At 25.1% G+C, this 20,542-nt stretch overlaps 1 protein-coding gene across 1 annotated transcript; it reads right to left on the bottom strand.

The window, feature by feature from the left end:
* Positions 1-2,711: 2,711 nt before the first annotated feature.
* On the bottom strand, positions 2,712-5,349 carry SAPIO_CDS1802 (uncharacterized protein; the record flags this gene model as incomplete). The annotated part of the gene is made up of 5 exons (XM_016784986.1): positions 2,712-2,762; positions 2,940-3,769; positions 3,824-4,798; positions 4,972-5,252; positions 5,309-5,349. 5 exons carry the CDS (start codon positions 5,347-5,349, stop codon positions 2,712-2,714), a joined length of 2,178 nt encoding a protein of 725 aa, XP_016645283.1.
* Positions 5,350-20,542: the final 15,193 nt, after the last annotated feature.

Raw genomic sequence — 20,542 nt, 5'->3', positions numbered from 1 at the left:
TTAATTTAAAGAAGAACTAATAACTATTATCTTTAAAGAAGTTTAAAAACTTCTTTATTTTAAATTTAGTTTTTTTTTTAAGAGAGAAAGGGAAAAAAAAAGAAATAACTATAGTTATAGCTTATAGTAAGAAATAATATTCTTCTATTCTTATTTTTATAGACTTATAAGAATATTACTACTTCCTCTACTATTATTTTTTTTTATAATATATTTTAAATAAATATATAAATTATATTAATATTACTTTTATAAGTAATATAATTTTAAAAAACTTAAGTATTATAGTAAAAAATATATTTTAATATTTTAAAAAGATATTATTAAATAAAATTATTATTAATTATTTAAGTTAAGTAATTATAATTAATTTTAAAAGTAATTATATTAAAAGAATAAGATTTAAAAATATAGTTAAATATAATTAATAAAAAATAAAAATAATTTATAAAAGAAAAAAAAGAAAAATAGAAATATTAAAACTAATAAATTTTTAAAAATAAAAATTAAAAGAGAAAAAAATTATATTATAATATAATTATAATTAAATTATAAAAAAGTAGTATAATATAATAAAAAAATTATATAAATGATTAGTTAAGAAGGTTAGATAGAACTAAGTTTAACTAATTAATTAAATAATAATTTAATAAGATAATTATATAATTAATTAATTAATTAATTAATTAATTATAGGATTGATTAACTAAAGAAAAGCTTAGAAAGAAAATATTTATACAAGTTATAAATTCTTCTATATATCTAGTTTATATTTTAAAAGTTTTTAGTAGTTAATTTAAAAATAACTATACTTCTATATTTAAATATATACGTCTTACTATAGATTATATTTACTATTTAATTACCTTACTTACTTTATAATAAGTACTTACGACCGTATTATAATTTTTAACTTAAAATTTATAGTAATACTAATATTAGTAAGTATTAATATTACTTTTTTAGTTATTAAATTATAACTAAGTTATTATATAAGTAATTTTAATTAAATAATTTATTATTTAAGTTTTTTAATTTTTTTTAATATTAAAATTTAAAAATTTTTTTTTTCTATTTTAGTTTATTATTTATTAAAACTTTTTTTATAAATAGTTATAATATAATTATACTTATTATTAGACTTATATTCTACTTTTATAGCTAAAGTAGTTACTTTTTATAATTTAACTTTATTATTTTTTTTTTTAAATATTAATTTTTTTTAAATATTAATTTTTTTTAATATTATAATTTTTAATTATTAATAATTATTATTTAATAAAATTACTTATTAAATAAGAATAATTAATATTTTATAATTTTAATACTAAAGCTTAATATATTAAATAAATATAATTAATAATAAAATTATAAATACTTATTATAAAATAAATAAAATAATTAAATAATATTTAAAATATATAATAAAAAAAGATATAACTATATTTAAATTAATTACTAAAGAGTCTTAAAAGATAAACTAGATATATAGAGAAATCTATAGCTTATATAGACATTTCCCTTCTAAGCTCTTCCGAGGACTATTGCCTTGGTTCTATCAGTCCGTCCTTACCTTGACTAATAGTATTATTTGGTCGGTCCTTGTGTGGACTGCTCAGGACCGCCATTCAGTCCTAGTCGGTCTACGCCTTACTAGTTCGTGTTCTCGCATAGTTTATCCTTTTCTGCCGGGGCCCGCCGCCTTAGACCTTTAAAGCGGTTAGCTTGTAACAAGCTTACTGCTGTAACTATGTGTGATCCTCAATTTCCTTGATCCTTCTGTGGTTCTGTAGTTTATCCTTTTCTGCTGCGCTTGACCGCTTGGCCCTGTTCTTGGCCACATGTGGTCGTGACAAGTAGGTTGTAGGGCTTTATGACTGGCACGAACCCGATGCACTCCCCTGCTCTACCTAGAGCATCTAAGTATGTATCCAGCTTGGTTTCGGTGCGGGCCAAATTTGCCTTCAGCATTTTTTTTTTATCGATTTCGAGAATCTTAACCTTCCATTGAGTGCCTTCTTTTTGCTTCTCGGGTGAGTCGAATTTACGCTAGAGCCGTTGTTTCTCCTCGTTCGCCACTCCTACATCCGTTTTCCGGGGGTTGGTAATTCCTTTTATTTGTGCGAGCCTTAGCTCTTCCAACCGTGTGTACTAACTGCTCTAATCACCCGGATTTTGATACCGAAAATGAGTTAGCGGAGCATTCAATGTAATGCCATAGTCGCCGCATCCCCTGTGACCGGATTTTCAACAGCGCGTCCCCTGGGGTGTTATGATTTGCTGGCGTCCATCAAGGTCAGTCGTCCGTCATACAAGTGGGAAGCCTCATGGCTGAGTGCAAGGGGTTACCTCGCATCATGTTTCCCCAACTGTACTATTGCTTGGTGCAGTGGTAAGGGGAAGAGCGCCGGGGGGGAAAAAGGGGGGGCTACGGGAAGCTAGAAGAGCGAAGAGGCGGAGAGAGAGGAGCTTCATAGGGTGAACACCCACTGCAGTTGAGATATAGAGATAAGTGATAGTGGCATCAGGGGAGATGATTCATATCATGGACACCGCTATTCCCCGAGTCGGCGATCTTAATACATGAAACGAGCTTCTTGCGTTCCCATGAAATTCGCGCACAAATATTCCAACCACAATCGTGGTTCGTAAGAGTTGCCACTGGAGTCACCGGCCCATTAGATGAAACTAGCCAAAATTCATGAACGACACTATACGCCCGCCAACACCACATTGTCCTTTCTCGCTTCGCGGAGTATTCTCTTCATTGAGAAATACAATTCTGGATCCTGCTTCTTCCATCTTCTACCATCAGGGAATATCTTCCTACGCAGTCTATCAACCCATGGGATTAATGGCTTGTAGTAGGAAGTAAAGCTCCCTTCCATTATCTTGAGAAAGGTACTCTCCTCGCCTATCGTACTGAGCTTCGATCTCACTACGCTGCTATCATCCTCAAAATTCCAACTGTCAAACACAGTCGGCCCTGTGTATTGGCCGGGCGCGTCGTAGTGGATGCATATCCAGAAAAGTACCCAGAAGAATGACTCGAGGTCATGCATAAAACAACGAGGCTCTCCAAGCAGGATCCCGATTGCCCTGAAAGCCTTCATCGCCTTGCTTCCGGTAGGTGACGCCTCTCCCCGCGATTCTTTGGTCGCAAGGTCAGTGTCAATCAAAAACGAGGGCCAAGAGGGGTTCTCCTTGTCCTCATTTACCATCAGATTATATATTGATATGTCTCCATGAAGGAAACCTGCCTTCCGCAAGGACTCGTGCCCCACGATGCAGCCCTCTAATGCCGCGAGCAGAGCGGCTCGTGAGCTTGCTTCGTAGATCGGCTTCCCATAATCACGAAGAATAACACGACGATGTACCCGATTAGGTAAGGCGTTGCTGCTTGACTGGTGCGGATATACAGAGCAGCTCCGCGTGCTGAGCGGCAGAGGGGTGTCAGTCTGACTACCGTAGCTGTTCCGTAGGTTTCCTGGCTTGCTGGTACTCGGCGGTTCCAATCGGTAGTTTGTGGTCGCCGCAGCATCTAGTCCCGCTCGAATATTATACCAAATATCGTCGGTTCTCCCGCCTACCCGAACGGTGTCATGGTAGTAATACCGGGCAACGTTAGTCACACCTCTGTCAGTAACCTCACGGAGCAGCTTTCCTTCTTCCTCACGCCCTATGAGCTGCCAAGAGTCCTTAATAACGAGTGGAGTCTTCCGCGAGTCTTCCTTGCGATGAGCTTTCCAACACGTTGTTGCGCGGCCAGCTATGCAAGGTGTACGCAAGATTAGCTCATCGATGATAAGGACCTCTTTGATACCATTCCGTTCGATCTCGATAAATCGCTGGCTTCCTGCTCTGCCAATTGTAGGGTCAAACCCAAGCTTCTCCTCACTCATTCGAAGAAACCCGAGGATTGTACACAGAAATCGCAACCCATCTTTGTTAATGTTGAACTGTTCGGATGCCACAGCCCCCAGTCGATCAAATTCCCATATGCTCATGAGGGGTCCGCAGATAGTGAAGCCTAAAACGAAGCGACGTGTATCTTGGGCAGCAAGTACTTCTCTGGCATACCTCCCAAGGTCAAGCCAACTATTCGATAGCATGGCCGTAGCTGAGTTGCTTTCCAGCTCTCCAGGTACGAGGACCTGCTGTAATGGGCACCTAGCATCTTTTCCCGCTTCCGGATCGCTCACGAAGGCAACATCCATAGCACGCCCCGCCGTAAGGCCATTAACTGGCTTTTGGGGCCGTGCTACTGGCCTCCGACGCTGCGTCGAGTTCGGTTTGTATTCTTCTGCGAACGCAGCTAGGTTTTCGCTCAATTCCGCGAACCAGGTCAGGACATCTTCTTGGTTGGCATTCGCCGCCCATCCTCTCCATCCTTCAGAGTAGAGTGGGTTGCGGCCTTCCATGCACTTCTCAAAGACTGCCTGAGACACCAACTCTAGATCTGCTACATCCCCAAAGAAACACTCGTAGAAATCGGGAAGTGCAACATTCGTCAAGCGAAGGTCCTCCTTGAGCACGACGTCGATATACTTTTGATACTCGGACGAAGTCGCAAAACTGTTGGGGTTGCGAAGCCATGTAGCTTGTGGCAGGGAAGGTACTACCGTTTGTTGAACGGGGCCATCGACGCTACATACTTGATCCCAGATAAGCGCATCGTTGGGGGGATCGGCGAGAGCCGCGTTCAAGAGCGGCTTAATGCAGTCGAAGTCAAAGTCATCACAACTGACAGCAGAATTGAGTTTTAGGAGATAGCTGCGAAGTTTGCCAGGACCTGTCCCTGAAGTACCGTGGTAAATAGGAGGAACCTTTCGTAGGACGGATAAAAGATCGAGAGTAAGATTTTGGAGATCTATGAATTGGTCAAAGAAAAAAAAAAAAAAAAAAAAAAAAAAAAAAAGAAAGAAAGGAAAAAAAAAAAAAAAAATTCCCAAAGCATGGTGCAAGACTTACCTTGGCTGCCAAACTGATCAAGTGCATCTGGAGCACCGCTTGTGCTCCTGCCTCCGTAGATCGTGTTGAATGAGGCGCGGAAGGGATCCAGCACATTCTTAAGCGGGTTGCCTTTGATGACCTCCCACCAGGGCTGGTCTGCCAATAAGCCAATCTGGCAGGCGCCGGTCGTAACACTTCCATTCCGTGATCGCTCTTCATCCATGCCTGTGTATTGTGTAGAATTTCGCTGTTGGCCAAGAGCATCCAGCCTTTCGAAACAAAACAGATGCGGGAATTGTCTGGGTTATAGGTTGTAAATCAGCAATTAGTTACTTAGAAGATGACGATTCACTACCTAAGATTCGCCACCAGAAATTCGCTGCTAGGGAGCACCATCTGATAATATCCTGGCCTCTTCTATACTAGTTCTGGCGTAGTTCGGATCTTTTGAAAGTGGGAAATGAGTACGTATGGATTACTTTTGGCGTTAAGTTTTCCGTCATCGACACATCATACTGGGAGGCACTTGCGCAACTGGACTGTGTTTGCATTCGCCCTCTCTCTTCGCACCCACGTAGAAATACTACCAGAAAGCTCCTCTCATTTTATTTAGACAATGCTTCCCATAGACTCCTCACTCGGCAACTGAGCCGGCAGGTCCTATTCAGGAGGTCACTGACGCGGCAACTTACCCTTAGATGTTCGGCGCTTATACCGGGGTATTGGGGTACTTGGGCCAGTAGGACACGGCAGGCCAGATATCGAATCACTATTAAGAAGATCCCTCCGAAGGTCTAGTGGAAAAGAGGTAAGGGCAAAGTACTTCGATAAAATCTATAAATTAAAAGTCTTAAATAATATTAAAAATAACTATCTTTTTAGATAATATATATAACTAATTATTTTTAAAATAGAAAATATTTTTTTATTAAAATAAAAATTAAAAAAAAATTATAATAGTATTACTTATAAGTAATAAGGAAACTTAGTTAAAGATAAGCTTTTTTATATAATTATAAATTAAAAAGTACTTAAAGTCCTATTATAAAAGTAATAGATTTTAATTATAAAATTACTAGTAAGACTTTAGCTTAAAGAATAAACTTAAACTATTTTTAAGCTTTTTTTTTTTATTTCTTAAAAGCTTTACTACTTATTTAGCTATCTAAGACCTATACTCTAATTATATAATTACTCTACTTTCTATTTTTAATTAAGCTAGTTATTTTTATTACTTCTTCTTCTAAAGCTAATAATACTTTTAGTTTAGTTATAGTATATTTAAAGTTTTTACTAAACTTTTCTATAATACTCTTTATAGTATTCTTTAGTAGTTATAGAGTTTTGTCTTTAAATATATTCTTAGTCTTCTTTAGTAGTACTCTTTATATTTATTTACTTTTTTGTTTTTATTATTTTCTTTAATTTTATTTAATAAATAAAAGATAAAAATAAAAGTTATTTAGTAAGAATATTTATATAAAAGAAGTTATTAAAATATTATTTAATTATAAAAATTCTATTTTATTTTATTTATTAAAAGTATTATTAAAAGATAATATTTATAAATATAATATTTTCTTTTATTAAATTTTTATTATTAAGTAATAATATTTTATATAAAAAAAGAGATATCTATTATATAAAAAAGAACTACTAGCTAGTTTTTAACTAGTAAAACTAGCTAGATATATATAAAGTATACTAAGCTTTTCATCAGCTCCGAAAGATATAAATAATAATTTCTTTTATTAAGAAGTAATTTATAAGTATCTAGATTAGAAACTAATTTAATTATACTATTTTTCTTAGTTTATAGATTATTTATATAAATATTATTACTTCTATTTTTATTAAACTATATTATTTTTTATATTTAAAATCTTTTTTAATAAAAATATAATTAATCTTAGTTTTATAAATAATATATCTTTATTTAAAATATTTTTACTATTTTATTTTATTAACTTTAATTAGAATATATAGATTATATATATATTTTTACTTATATTAATTTTAAAAAATAATATTTATATTAAGTTATAATAATAGAGGAATATCTTCTTTATTAGAAAGTATTATAAGTTTTTAAATACTTCCTCTTTTCTTTTTATTAAGGTAATCTTTTACTTTAAAGCTCTAACTTTCTATAAACTTTTACTTTATAATCTTAATATAATTTCTCTAGTTTTATATACTTTTACTAATTTCTATATTTTCTTTTCTTATAATAATATTATAATAGTAAAAAAGAGGACATTAGTAAAAAGGGGGACGTTCTCAAGATTCCGCAAGATAGAGTAGAAAAATATTATTCCTTACCATAGGCCAGGACCATAGTTATTTCTTTTCTTTCCCTTCCTCCCTCAAGGAGGAAGAACAAGTTCTTTAATAAGTTTTTTAAGTTCTTCAAGGATGATAGTTATTAGTTCTTCTTTTAATTGACTTTATTATTATTATTTCTTATAGATTATTTTGTGTAGTGATTCTAAATAATTCTTCTATTATTTTATATATATAAGTGTCTTCTATTTGATATTCATATGATCTTTGGCTTCCCCCTATTTAGAAGCCTCCTTTGGTTATGATATAGCTCTATTCTTATTGATTAACTATTTTGATGTCCTATTTCTATTCTTACAAGTGGAATTGCAGTAGCTTCTTGTAGGAACTATTCTTAACTACTTGATTACTTATTCTTTATTTCTCTTTCCTTATTTCTTGTAGTATATAGGTAGGCTGCACTGCTCTATCTTATCTAGAGGTCTAACTAGGATCTACTTAGGGGGCTCTGTGAGCTTTATCTATAGGTTGTTATTGTTACTATAGTAAATAAGTTGCTTAGGCTGGAACTAGAAAATTGAAGTATGATAAGTTGTAGAAATGACTTAGTATAATAAAGTAAATATATTAGCTAAAAGGAAATCTATTAATTAACTGTTTTTGAAGATAATGAGGTTTGGTGAGGACTTATCTGATCTAAGTATTAAGGAGCTTGGATATAATAAGATCTAGTTAGGTTAGAGTTTTCTTTTAACTTACCTAGAAAAATTAGAGTCTAATTTTACTTAATTTAGAGAGCTTATATCTAGATTAATTAATTAATAAGAATTATCTAATAAGGTATAGGGAATTATAATTAAGATTTTTATCTAGCTATTCTTATTAGAGATAGCTTTAATAGTTAGGTAGTTACTAGTAATAAAGGCCCTTAGATATATTATAATTATTATTTCTATAGTTTTAGTAATTAGAAATAAAATAAATAGGAGAGGATTTTACTATTATAAAGGCCTCTTTTATAATTATTTTAATATAATAAGAAAAGCTTTTACTAATAGCTTTAAATATTATAAATAATAACTATTTTTACTTTTATTAATTTACTTATTATTAATATATTAATATAATATCTATTTTTTAAGACCTAAAGCTTAATATTATAATTAATATTACTTTTTATTTTAATTTTAAATTTAAATATAGTTTTTAAAGATCTTATTTTAATAATAACTAAGGGAGGTAGCTTTAATTTAATAGGGCTTTATAGTAGTTCTAGTTATAAAATATCTCCTAATATATTTATATTTTTTATTATATAGGCTACTAGAGATAAGAAGAAGTTTTCTTTCTTCAATAGGATAAATATTATATTATTTATAGAGTGCTGTGAGGAGAATATCTTCTTTTTAAAAGAAAATAATAAGTAGAAGGCTATATTCTTTAGAGAAGCTATCTAAGGAGCTTCTCTAGCTATAAAAGTAGTAGTCTAAGAAGTTATTAAGAATTTTATATAATTAAAAACTAAAAAAGATCTAATCTACTAGTTTAAAGATAAGGATATAAAAATATATAAAAACTATAATAAGTAGTATATAATATTAATTAATAAGAACTAGTTTAAGTATAGCTAAAAGGAAGTTATTAAGTAAATAAGAAACTAATAATAGTTTATTAAAAAGTATAAGATTTTACTATTAATTAATATAAAAAAGAGAGATCTCCTAAAGGCTATAAATAATATTTTTTACTTAGAATTTATAATAGACTATATTATATCCTATAGAAAGCTTAAAAATAAGATTTTAGAGGAATTAATTAATTATATATAAGATATTTTTAAAAATAAGCTTAGAAAAGAAAGTATATAGTAGGATAATATTAGCTATTAATAAAAAAAACTTTTTAAGCTAAGAATTAGCTTTAAAAAAGAAAAATAAATAAGCAACTATAAAATTAAGATCTTCTAATAACTAAAAATAGTTAATTAACTATTTTATACTAAAAAAGATATAATAAGTACTTAAATTAATAAATTAATAAAGAAGATATATAAATTATAGATCTAATTTATATATATAGAAAAGTAGGAAAAAGATCTTTAGATAAATAAAAAAAATAGATAAGGCTTTTATTAAAATATAAGACTTTTAGAAAAAGTAATAAAGCTAAAGTATTTATATTATTAACTAAAAAAAGTAACTTCTTATATTACTATTACTAAAGAAAGTATAATTAAAATAAATATATAATTTATATATATAAGAATAATAGGATTTATAATTATAATTCCTATATTTATATTTTAACTTTAGAGATAGAAATTAAATATAGGAAGTATTAATTATTTATTTTTAAGAAAATCTTTATAAATATTTAATATAATAGACTTTTATATATAGAATTTATTATAGTAGTTTTATTTAAGTAAGATATTTTAAAGAGGGATAGCTATTAATTAAATAAATATAAGTATATATTTTCTAATATTAGTAAGAAGATATAATTAGAAATAAATAACTTCTATAATACTCTTAGAAACTTAACTTATAATAAGTTAGTAATTAAGTTTTATTTTTATAATATAAAAATAGATATAAAGTAAAGTAAGTTTTTTAAGTTTAAGGAAACTAAGTAGGAAGTAAAAAAAGTAAAAGTAAAAGTAAAGAAGAAAAGAAAAGTAGTTAAAGAGAGTAAGGAGAAGAAAAAAAAGGAGTTAATATATTTCTAGTCTTAATAGGAAAGAAAAGTAAGTTAGTAGATATAACTATAAATTATAGTTTAATATCAAGGACTCTTTTACTAAAGAGGAGTAGAGGGTTATAGATATCTTTACTAGTATAAGTAGCTTTAAAAGGAAGTAGACTTTAGTTAATTAATTAAATTCTAATTTAAATAAGAATAAAGAAAAGCTAGGGGACTTTAAATTAAATAATTTCTTTAAGGGCTTTAATAAAATACTTTTTTAGAAGATATCTTTTATAAGGTCTTTAGTATTAATAGAAAAAGCTATTATAAATAAGATTTTTAATTTTAAAATTAATTTAATAGTAATAGAAATATTATAATTATATTTTTAAATAATAATAAAACTAAAAAAGTAAGAGATTAATATTATTAATAAGATTTAGATATAGGTTTTAATTAGGGAATTTACTAAGAAAGAGGACTACTAGAAAGAGAAATTTTTATAAGGAGCTAAAGTAGCTATATTAAAAGTATTTAAAGTAAAAGCTAGGAATATCTAAGGAGTACTTTCTAAATTTAATATAGATATTATTAAATCTTTTTTTATAGGAGAAGAAGTTATTAATTAATTATTTCCTAGTTAAAAAGCTAATATATAGATATTAAAAATTAAGTTTAATCTAATAAAAGTCTATTTAATATAGTATTTATTATATATAAGAATTAAAATTAATAATATTATAAATAAAGATATTATTAATATCTTTAATATTAGAGTAGAAATTAATATTTTCTATATTTTTTATATAAAAAAATAATTTTCTATATATTAAAACTAATATAATTCTATATTTATTTAGTAACTAGTAGTTTCTCTCTTTAAAAAGTTACTATAAGACTTTAATATAGATAGGAGGCTAAGAACTCCTTATTAGATTCTATATCTTTATAGATAACTTTTTAAAAATACTTATAATACTAAATATACTTTTTATAAGAATATCTTACTTTTCTTTTAATTATAATAACCTCTTAGGCTCTATTAGAAAAGAGGTTATTATTAATAAGACTTAGTTTATTATACTATTCCTAGGACCTCCTAGGATAGCTAAATATTAAGAAAACTAAAGAAGGAATTCCCTATTAGAAGAGATTTCTTAGAAACTATACTAGTATCTACTTTTTTATTACTAAACTTCTTCCTACTACCTATTTTAAAAGATATTTCCTAATTACTTAAAAGCTTTTTTAAACTAGATAAGAAGGTTATTTATAAAGTATTATATAATATAGCTAAATATATATATAAAATCTTAGTAAAATTTAAGGGGAAGAGTTTTATATATAAAAAGGCCTTTAATCTATAATTACTATTAGAGATAAAGATAAATAAGGATAAACTAAGTATATACTAGTTAATTAACTAATATCTAATAAGTAATATAAAAAGTCTTAATATTATTAACCTGAAATTAAGTAATTAAGCTTAGAGAACTATTAATATATAGATTCTTTATAAGTTAAAAGCTTTTAAAGTTTATTTTATTAATAATATTTTATCTAATAGGTTAATTTTAAAAGTAGATTTAAAATAGAAACTAAATATATTAAAGTATATAAAAACTTATTTTAAATCTATTAAGTATATCAAGTTTATTATCCTATAGTTTATAAAACTCTAGAAAAGTTCTAGGCTAGCTACTATATACTTAGAAGGACTTCTTACTAAGGTGGAGCCCCTGATTAAGAAGGAAGAAATAGATCTTTTTATTAAAATCCTCTATAATAAAGAGGAAATATTAATATAGGAATTCTCTAAGATTAGATAAGTAAAACTAAAAGTTATTCTTTTTTAAAAGATTAAAGTTATTTCTTATAAAGCTTAGTAAATACTATTAATCTATATTTTACTAATTATATTTAAGCTAATTATTTCTATTTTAAAAAAGAAAGTAAATAAGATATTACTTAAGTAAGATTATAAGCTTTATAAAAATAAGATCTTTCTTATAGTAAAAAAGAATAGTAGAGCCTAGTTAATTAATAAATTTATCTAAATTATTAAATAGATTAGTTTAATAGATTATATATATTTTTAAATATCTATAGAATATTAATAAGATACTTCTAAACTTAAAACTAGCTAGCTAGTTTTAAGTTTAGAAGTATCTTATTAATATTCTATAGATATTTAATAATTTAGATAAATTTATTAATTAATAGATCTTATATATAGAGATCTTATAGCCTTTTAATAAGAGCTACTTAGATAAATACTAATAAATTACCTAATTTTTACTCTTTTTTAGAAGGCTAAGTAATATAACTACTAAGTAGTTTTATACTTTTAAAAATAGAGCTCTTAAGTTCTAAGTTAAATTAGATATTTTATAATTAAGAAGTAATAATAATTATAGAAAAAGAAAAGTAATTAGTAATAAGGAGAAAAAGAAGACTATTTAATAAAAATTATATTAGAAATTAGGCTATAAGGGGAGGAATAATATAAATTAGTTTATTAATAAGTTTTACTATTAAGAAGGCCTTTAGGGCTAAGTAGTAGAAAAATATAAAAGCTATTTAGAATATTAGAGCTTTAATATTAAAAGATCTTAAGATTAAGTAATATTAACCTCTTTAAGCTACCTATTCTAAAAAGTCTATATTAATATTTAATATATACTTCCTAGCTATAAGTACTACTTTTTAGTAGAGGCTAGATATAATTTAATAAGATATATAGTAGCTACTAGTCTTGTAAATACTATAGTAAAAAATATTATTAAATAGTTTTTAAAGGCTATTATTAGTTTTTTTAAGCTATTACTGAATATTATTATTAATAATAGTCTAGAAAATAAAGTAGAACTAGTAGAGCTACTAAAAAAGTATAAGATCTACTAAGTATAGATTATAGTATATAACTCCTAAGTAAATAGAATAGTTAAGGCTAGTAATTATATTCTTTCTAGTATTTTTATAAAATTAGAGAGAGGAAAGAAAGGATAAGTAAAACTTTTTAACTTTACTTTACTAGCTAATAAAGTTATTATTAGAATATTAATAAGATATAGCTTATTCTATCTAGTTTTTAGATATAAGCTAGTATTACTAATAGAAGTTTAAATTCCTATATAAAAGTTAATTAACTAGGAAGAAGTTATAGATTATATCTAGCTTATTTTATTATAAATTAGGATCTTTAAATAAAAAGAGACTAATATAAAGCTAGTAAGGTAAAGAGTTATAGAATACTAGAAAAAGCTAGTTTAGAAGATAGATAAAAATAATACCTATAGGAAGAGGATAAAGCTACTTAAACTTAATAATCTAGTGCTTTTATATAATAATATAAAATAAAATAATATATCTACTAAAAATAAATTTAAGCTAAAATAGTAAAGACTATTTTAAATTACTAAAATCTATAAAGAAAAAAAGAATCTAAAGTTAAAAAAGCTTAGTAATATATTAATTAATAACTTTTAATTATTATATTAAGTTAAGAAGTTTTATAAGGATAATAGATAGTAGATAAGTAAGATAAACTTATTAGATAATATTTTAATATTTAATAAAATTAAAAAAGTTTTAGAAGAAGATAATAATTATAATCTTCTTAATAAAAATAATACCTTTATATATTATATCTCTTAATTACCTAGTTAAAATCTAATTCCTAAATCTCTTTCTTTTTAGCTAATATAAGTTTCTTATATTATAGTATTCTAATATTTTATTAGGAAAGGTTAGTTATATAATAATAAATTCTCTTTTAATTATCTTCTATCTAATAAAAAAGGAAAGGCCTCTTCTAAAATATTTTAATCTTCTAAATTAATAGAAATACCTAGATATTAAAATAGCTACTTAGATAGGGAATATTTATAAGATCCTATTTTAAGATCTTATAGATAATCTCTATTCTCTAAATAAGTAATTAGTAACTAAAGAATAGCTATTAGGAAATAAAGTAGCTATAAGCTTAGCCCTAATTATATTAAAGCTAGAGAATATTATTTTCTATTTATTATATTATTTCCTAACAAAGGCTAACCTTAAAACTTCTTTTAAATAATTAATTAACTATAAAAAAAAGAGTTTTAGTTATAATTAAATAAGAAGAAGATTTTAGATAAGAGGAAAGTAATTTTATATTTTAATCTTTTACTATTATAAAGATTAATATTAGATAATTATAATTTAGGATAATTAGAATAGTAAATTATACTACTAGAATACTTTTAAGATAAGTAAAGAGAAATAGAAAGATATTATTATAAGAATATAGGAAAAGATCTTAGAAGCTTAAAGGATATAAAGGTAGTTCCTATTAATAATATTTTAATAATATTTTTAAACTTCTTAGAAATATAGATTTTTATATATTTTTAATATATTTTCTTTTTTCTATTTATAAAATAATAAATAAGTAATTAAGGAAGAAATAATAAGTATTTATATAGCTAAAAGCTAGGTAGATAGAAGGTATTTAATAAAAGTAAAAGCTAGAAGAGAATTCTAGTAGCTTATTAAATAGCTAAAAGAAATAATTTATTTTTTTTAATAACTTTATTAATATTTCTTTAAATCTTTTTTTCCTTTTTACTTTTAAAAAACTTAGTAGCCTAATAAGATATAAGATTAGCTAAAAATATTTTATATAATATAAAGTAAAGTTTAATTTTAAAAATAAAGCTAAAGATCTAAAAATAACTATATAAAAAAAAAGGGAACTAGGAAAAGAGATTTAAAAGCTTACCTAGAAAACTATTAAAGGGAGAAGAAGATATTAAGTAATTAGAAAATTAAGCCTTAAAAAGATAGTTTAATCTAGAAAAATTAAGCTATTATAAATTACTAAAGAGTAGATTATAAACTATAATTTTTATAAAATAATAGCTCTAGAAGATATTCTTAGCTAGCTATACTTATTAATTATTAGCTCTCTAGTAAAAGCTATTCTAGAGAGCTTAATAGCCTCTAAACCTATTAATTAATTAATTCTTATTACTAAATTAGGATAAAAGGTAATTAATATCCTTAGTAAGCTAATAAAGTAAGAACTCTACTTTTATAGGAGTTCTAGAAATATAGAGCTTTCTAAAAAAGCTATTAAGCTAACTATACCCTACTAGTCTATAAAACTAAGCTCCTATCTACCTCCTATACCTAGTACTCTAATATAAGAACTTTAGCTAGGAGAGAAAGCTAAGCTTTAGACTCCTATACTACCTCCACTACTACTCTACCTCTAAGTTCTAGAAGAATAATTACTAGAGCTAATTATTAAAGACCTAATTAATAATTCTACTCCTAAGATAACTAGGTAAAGCATATAGTCTTCTACTATTATCCAGAGTCTACTTAGATATAAGCAGTAGCTATATATAAAAGCCTCTAAAAATATAGAGTTTAATACTAAGAAGTTCCTAAAATAAAAAAGAGATTTTTTAAAGACTAAGCTTATTAAGTACCCCTAAGATAGCTAAAAAATACTAGTAAGTAACTTACTAAATCAAGATATCTAATATATATAAGCAGATAATATAAAATACTTTTCTTAAATACTTAAGAGAGAAGGTATCTAAGTAAAAAGTAAAATCTAATTAATTAATAGATTTCTTACTATTATAATATCTTCCTTTTATATTCTTATAGATCTTACTTTTATTTTAAGTTCTTACTTAAAATCTAGAGTAATAACTTAAGAGGAGAAATATAATAGTAAAAAAGAAAATATTAGTAAAAAAGAGGATATTCTTAAGATTTTATAAGATAGGGTAGAAAAATATTATTCCTTACTATAAGTTAAGACTATAGTTATTTCTTTTCTTTTCCTTTTTCCTTTAAGGAGGAAGAACAAATTTTTTAATAAGTTTTTTTAAATTCTTTAAGGATAATAATTATTAGTTCTTCTTTTAATTAACTTTATTATTATTATTTCTTATAGATTATCTTATATAGTGATTTTAGATAATTCTTCTATTATTTTATATATATAAGTATTCCCTATTTAATACTTATATAATCTTTAGCTTCCCCCTATTTGGAAGCCTCCTTTGGTTATGATATGGCCCTATTCCTATTAATCAATTATTCTGATATCTTATTTCTATTCTTATAAGTGGAATTGTAGCAGCTTTTTATAGAAACTATTCTTGACTACTTAACTACTTATTCCTTATTTCTCTTTCCTTATTTCTTGTAGTATGCGGGCAGACTACACTGCTCCGTCTCAATATAATTCTAATACTAAATTATAAAATTTTACACTTTAACTATATTATTATTTTAATATATATTTTTAATATAGTAAGATCTTTTAAGCTTTCTTTAATATATATAAAATTTATAATCCTATCTTATATCTTATATATACTATTACTATTAATAATAAAGTTAAGAAACTTAATATAGAGAAATATAATAAATAACTTTTCTATAATAATATAGAGCTAATACTAATTAATAATCTTAAATATTATTTTAGATATTATATATAATCTTTAACTATATTATTAAAGATAAGAATATTATTAATATAAGCTCTAATAAAATCTTTATATTTAAAGAAGATTTTATTTATAAAGTATTAAATATATACTAGTAAGTTTTTAAAACTTATAAATATTATATTTAACCTCTTAAGTCCCTTTAAGCTTATTACTATTATTTTAGTATTTAAATAGAATTAATAATTAAAAGAAAAAAAATCTTATATATTAAATACTAATTAAAAATTTTTTTTATAAGATCTTAATAATATTAGCCTAGTTTAGTAGTAGATATATATCTAGTATTATAATTTTATTTAATAATTATAAATTAATAACTATTTTCTTTTTTTAATATTATTAACTACTTTTTATATTATAAATACTAAGTAAACTATTAGTACTAGTTTATTTATTTAGCTTATTTTATTTATTATCTATAGTATATAAGTTTTATTAAAGAACTCCTAGTCTAGTTTTAATAGTCTATATTTTTTAATTATTTTCTTTTAATTTTATTATTTATTTATTAAGTTAATTTTTATTTTCTTATCTTTTAATATTAATATAATTTTTTTATTTTAGTATATATTATTATTATATTTAAGTAAAAATTAATTTATTAAAAAGAAAACTATTTTTTTATTTCTTTATTAAAATAAAAACTAGTCTAGAATCAGCCTAGAACTAAGAAACCAGCCTGGAATCAAGAAACCGGCCTAGAACTAAGAAACCAGCCTGGAATCAAGAAACCAGCCTGGGACCAAGAAACCAGCGTGGAATTAAGAAACTAGCCTAGAACTAAGAAACTATAGAAATAACTTAGTAAACTAAAAATAAGTTTCTAGACTTCCGGAATACGAAAAGCTAAAAATAAGTTTCTAGACTTCCAGAATCTAAAAAGCTAAAAATAAGTTTTTAGACTTCCGGAACCCGAAAAGTTAGAAGTAAGTTTTCGGGTTTCCGAAAAATAAGTTTCCAGGTTTCCGGAACTGAAAAACAAGTTCTAAGAATAAAGAAACAATTCTCGGAATTCCGAGAAACTAAAACTAGGAAGGTAGAAGGTATATGAGAAGTAACTAGGTTACTTTTCGACCTGAAGAAGGAAGAAAGATAATTATATATAGACCTAGATTCCTCTCTCTCTTTCTAGGAAAAAGAAATAGAAGAACAAGGACTTCCTTACATACAATTCTAATACAATAACTATTTTCATATAATTATTTTTACTTTTAACTTCTTTATTCTCTTAAAATTCTAATAGTTTTATAATTATTATTCTTTTAATTCCTAGAATTCTTTATAATCTTAACAAAAATAACTTATTATAAGATTAAGAAAACTTACTATAAAATTAAAGATAGCTATTATATAAATTAACTATCTAACATTTAAGTCTATTTAGAATAATAAAAACTATTAGAAATTATAGGAGAAGTATAATATCTTATAAATAGAAAATATAGTCTTAAAGGCATAAGTTAAAAACCTTAAAGAAGAAGTAAGTAGTACTAAAGCCTAGCTAGTAGAAGTTGCTAAAAGCTAAAAGAGAGCCTAATTAAATAATAATAAGTAAGATAACTCTAATAAAAGATATTATTAGTTATAGGAAGTTTTTAATATTCTCTAATAAATTAATTATATTTAAGAAGTAGATTAAGTTAGTAAATAAGAAAAGTAAAGGTAAAAAGTTATAAAAAAAAGTAAAAAATAACTAGTATAATAAGTTTTATTTAAATTATAAAATTTTATTATTTTTTTTATTTATTTAAATATTATAAAAGTAGCTATTTTTATTTTCTTTAGAGAAATATAAATAAGTTTTGTAATAATAAGTATTTTTATTAAGGTTATAGGGGGTTCTAGGAAGTAAAAAATAATAGTTATTAAACTATTAAAATTTTTCAAGGAAATAAAGAAGTTAAAAGTAGAGATAATTATATAGAAATAGTTATTGTATTGAAATTGTATGTAAGGAAGTTCTTAAAGTCCCTTGTTATTCTATTTCTAAAGCTGAAAGGAAAGAGGAGGAAAAGAGCCTATATATAATCGATTTCTTCCTATAAAAAGTTAAAAAGTGACTTAGTTACTTCTCAGATGCCCCGGAATACTGTAGACATCATTCGGATGCTCCGGAATTCTATAATCGTCATTTCCTAGTTTTTAGTTTCCTAGTTTTATTAGAAATAGGTTTTAAGTTCTCGAAAACTTATTTTTAGTTTTTAAGAGCTGATTTTAAGTTTATTAGTAAACTTTATTTTCAGGTTTTTTATTTTAGTTCTTCTAAAAGTTAGTTTTTAGTTTCTTTAGTTAAACTATTTCTAAGCTTCCTATTTTAGTTTTTCTAGAAACTAGTTTTTAGAATAATTCTTTTTTATTTTATATTTTTCTTATTTCTATTATAATATTTTTATATTGAGGTTATTTACTTAAATATAGTAATAATTTTCTTTTATTATATTAGAAGTATAGTAATTAATTATTAAGTGATAATATCTTTATTAAAAAGCTAAGAGTACTTATTATATAAAAAAAACTATTAACGATAATACTTATAAGCTAGTAGCTATTAGAACTAGTAATGATAGAACTAGTTCTACTAGTTTTAATATAGATAGAACTTAAAGTATAAGAAGTAGCTCTATTACTTCTTCTATATATAAGAGAGAAAGAACTTAATTAATAATCTATCTTTATATCTTTATTATATACTTCTTATAGTGATATAATAAATGCTATTATAAGTAATAATATAACTTCTAGCAATAATGGTTCTCCCTCGGAGACTACTAGTTATAATAAATATTTTTAAGATTTTATAAGAATAAGAGTAGAAAAATATTATTTCTTACTATAAGCTATAACTATAATTATTTTTTTTCTTTTTTTTTAAAAAAAAATTTTTTTTAATAAGTTTTTAAATTTTTTAAAGGAGATAGTTATTAGTTTTTTTAAAATTAATTTTATTATTATTATTTTTTATAGATTATTTATTACTATATTTAAGTAAATAACCTTAATATAAAGAATATTATAATAGAAATAAGAAAAATATAAAATAAAAAAGAATTATTTTTAAAACTAGTTTCTAAAAAAACTAAAATAAGAAACTTAGAAATAGTTTAACTAAAAAAACTAAAAACTAACTTTCAAAAGAACCGGAATAAGAAACCTGAAAATAAAGTTTACTAATAAACTTAAAATCAGCTCTCAAAAATTAGAAATAAGTTTTAGTTCTAAAAATAAGTTTTCGAGAACTTAAAACTTATTTCTAATAAAACTAGGAAACTAAAAACTAGAAAATGACGATTATAGAATTCCGGGCCATCCGAATGACGTCTACAGTATTCCGGGGCATCCGAGAAGTAATTAAGTTATTTTTTAACTTTCTATAGGAAGAAATTAATTATATATAAGCCCTTTTCCTCCTCTTTCCTTTCAGCTTTAGAAATAGAAAAATAAGAGACTTTAAAGACTTCTTTATATATAATTCTAATATAATAACTATTTCTATATAATTATTTCTACTTTTAACTTCTTTATTTATTTTAAAAAATCCTAATAGTTTAATAATTATTATTCTTTTACTTCTTAGAATCCTCTATAACTCTAATAAATTTTAAAAAGAATAGATATACGAAGGTCACTACAAAAAGTCATTACCAAAAACCCCTCCTCCTATAAATATATATTTCTTTATAATTATATATATAATTCTATATGATTAAATAATATATTTTTAAATTTATTCCTATTATAAAAATTAAAACACACACATATACTTTTTTTTTTCTGTTTTAAAAAAATAATATTAACTATTTTTACTTTTTCGAAGATGCTACCATGCAGCTCAAATACAGATCTGGCTACGCAAGCCCTTATTATCATATTAAAAACTTCCTTTGGAGGCAAAACTACTACCTAAATCGCATCCCGACTAGGAATTCCAGAGTAGATGATAAACAATATCTATATACAAGCTATTAAATACTAAGAACCTTTGGTTATTAAAGATAAATATCTTATAGATGCCCTGCATTCTAGCCGCCTAAAGAAAAGAATAGATGAAGTTATTAATTAACTACTTTAAAAAGTATAATCTTCCAAGGACAGTTGTACTCTTT

This window comes from Scedosporium apiospermum, assembly GCF_000732125.1.
Source record: "Scedosporium apiospermum strain IHEM 14462 chromosome Unknown SEQ_SAPIO_0077, whole genome shotgun sequence".
NCBI lineage: Eukaryota > Fungi > Ascomycota > Sordariomycetes > Microascales > Microascaceae > Scedosporium > Scedosporium apiospermum.
Note: the sequence above shows the minus strand (reverse complement) of the source record. Positions and strands in the feature narration are given on the sequence as shown.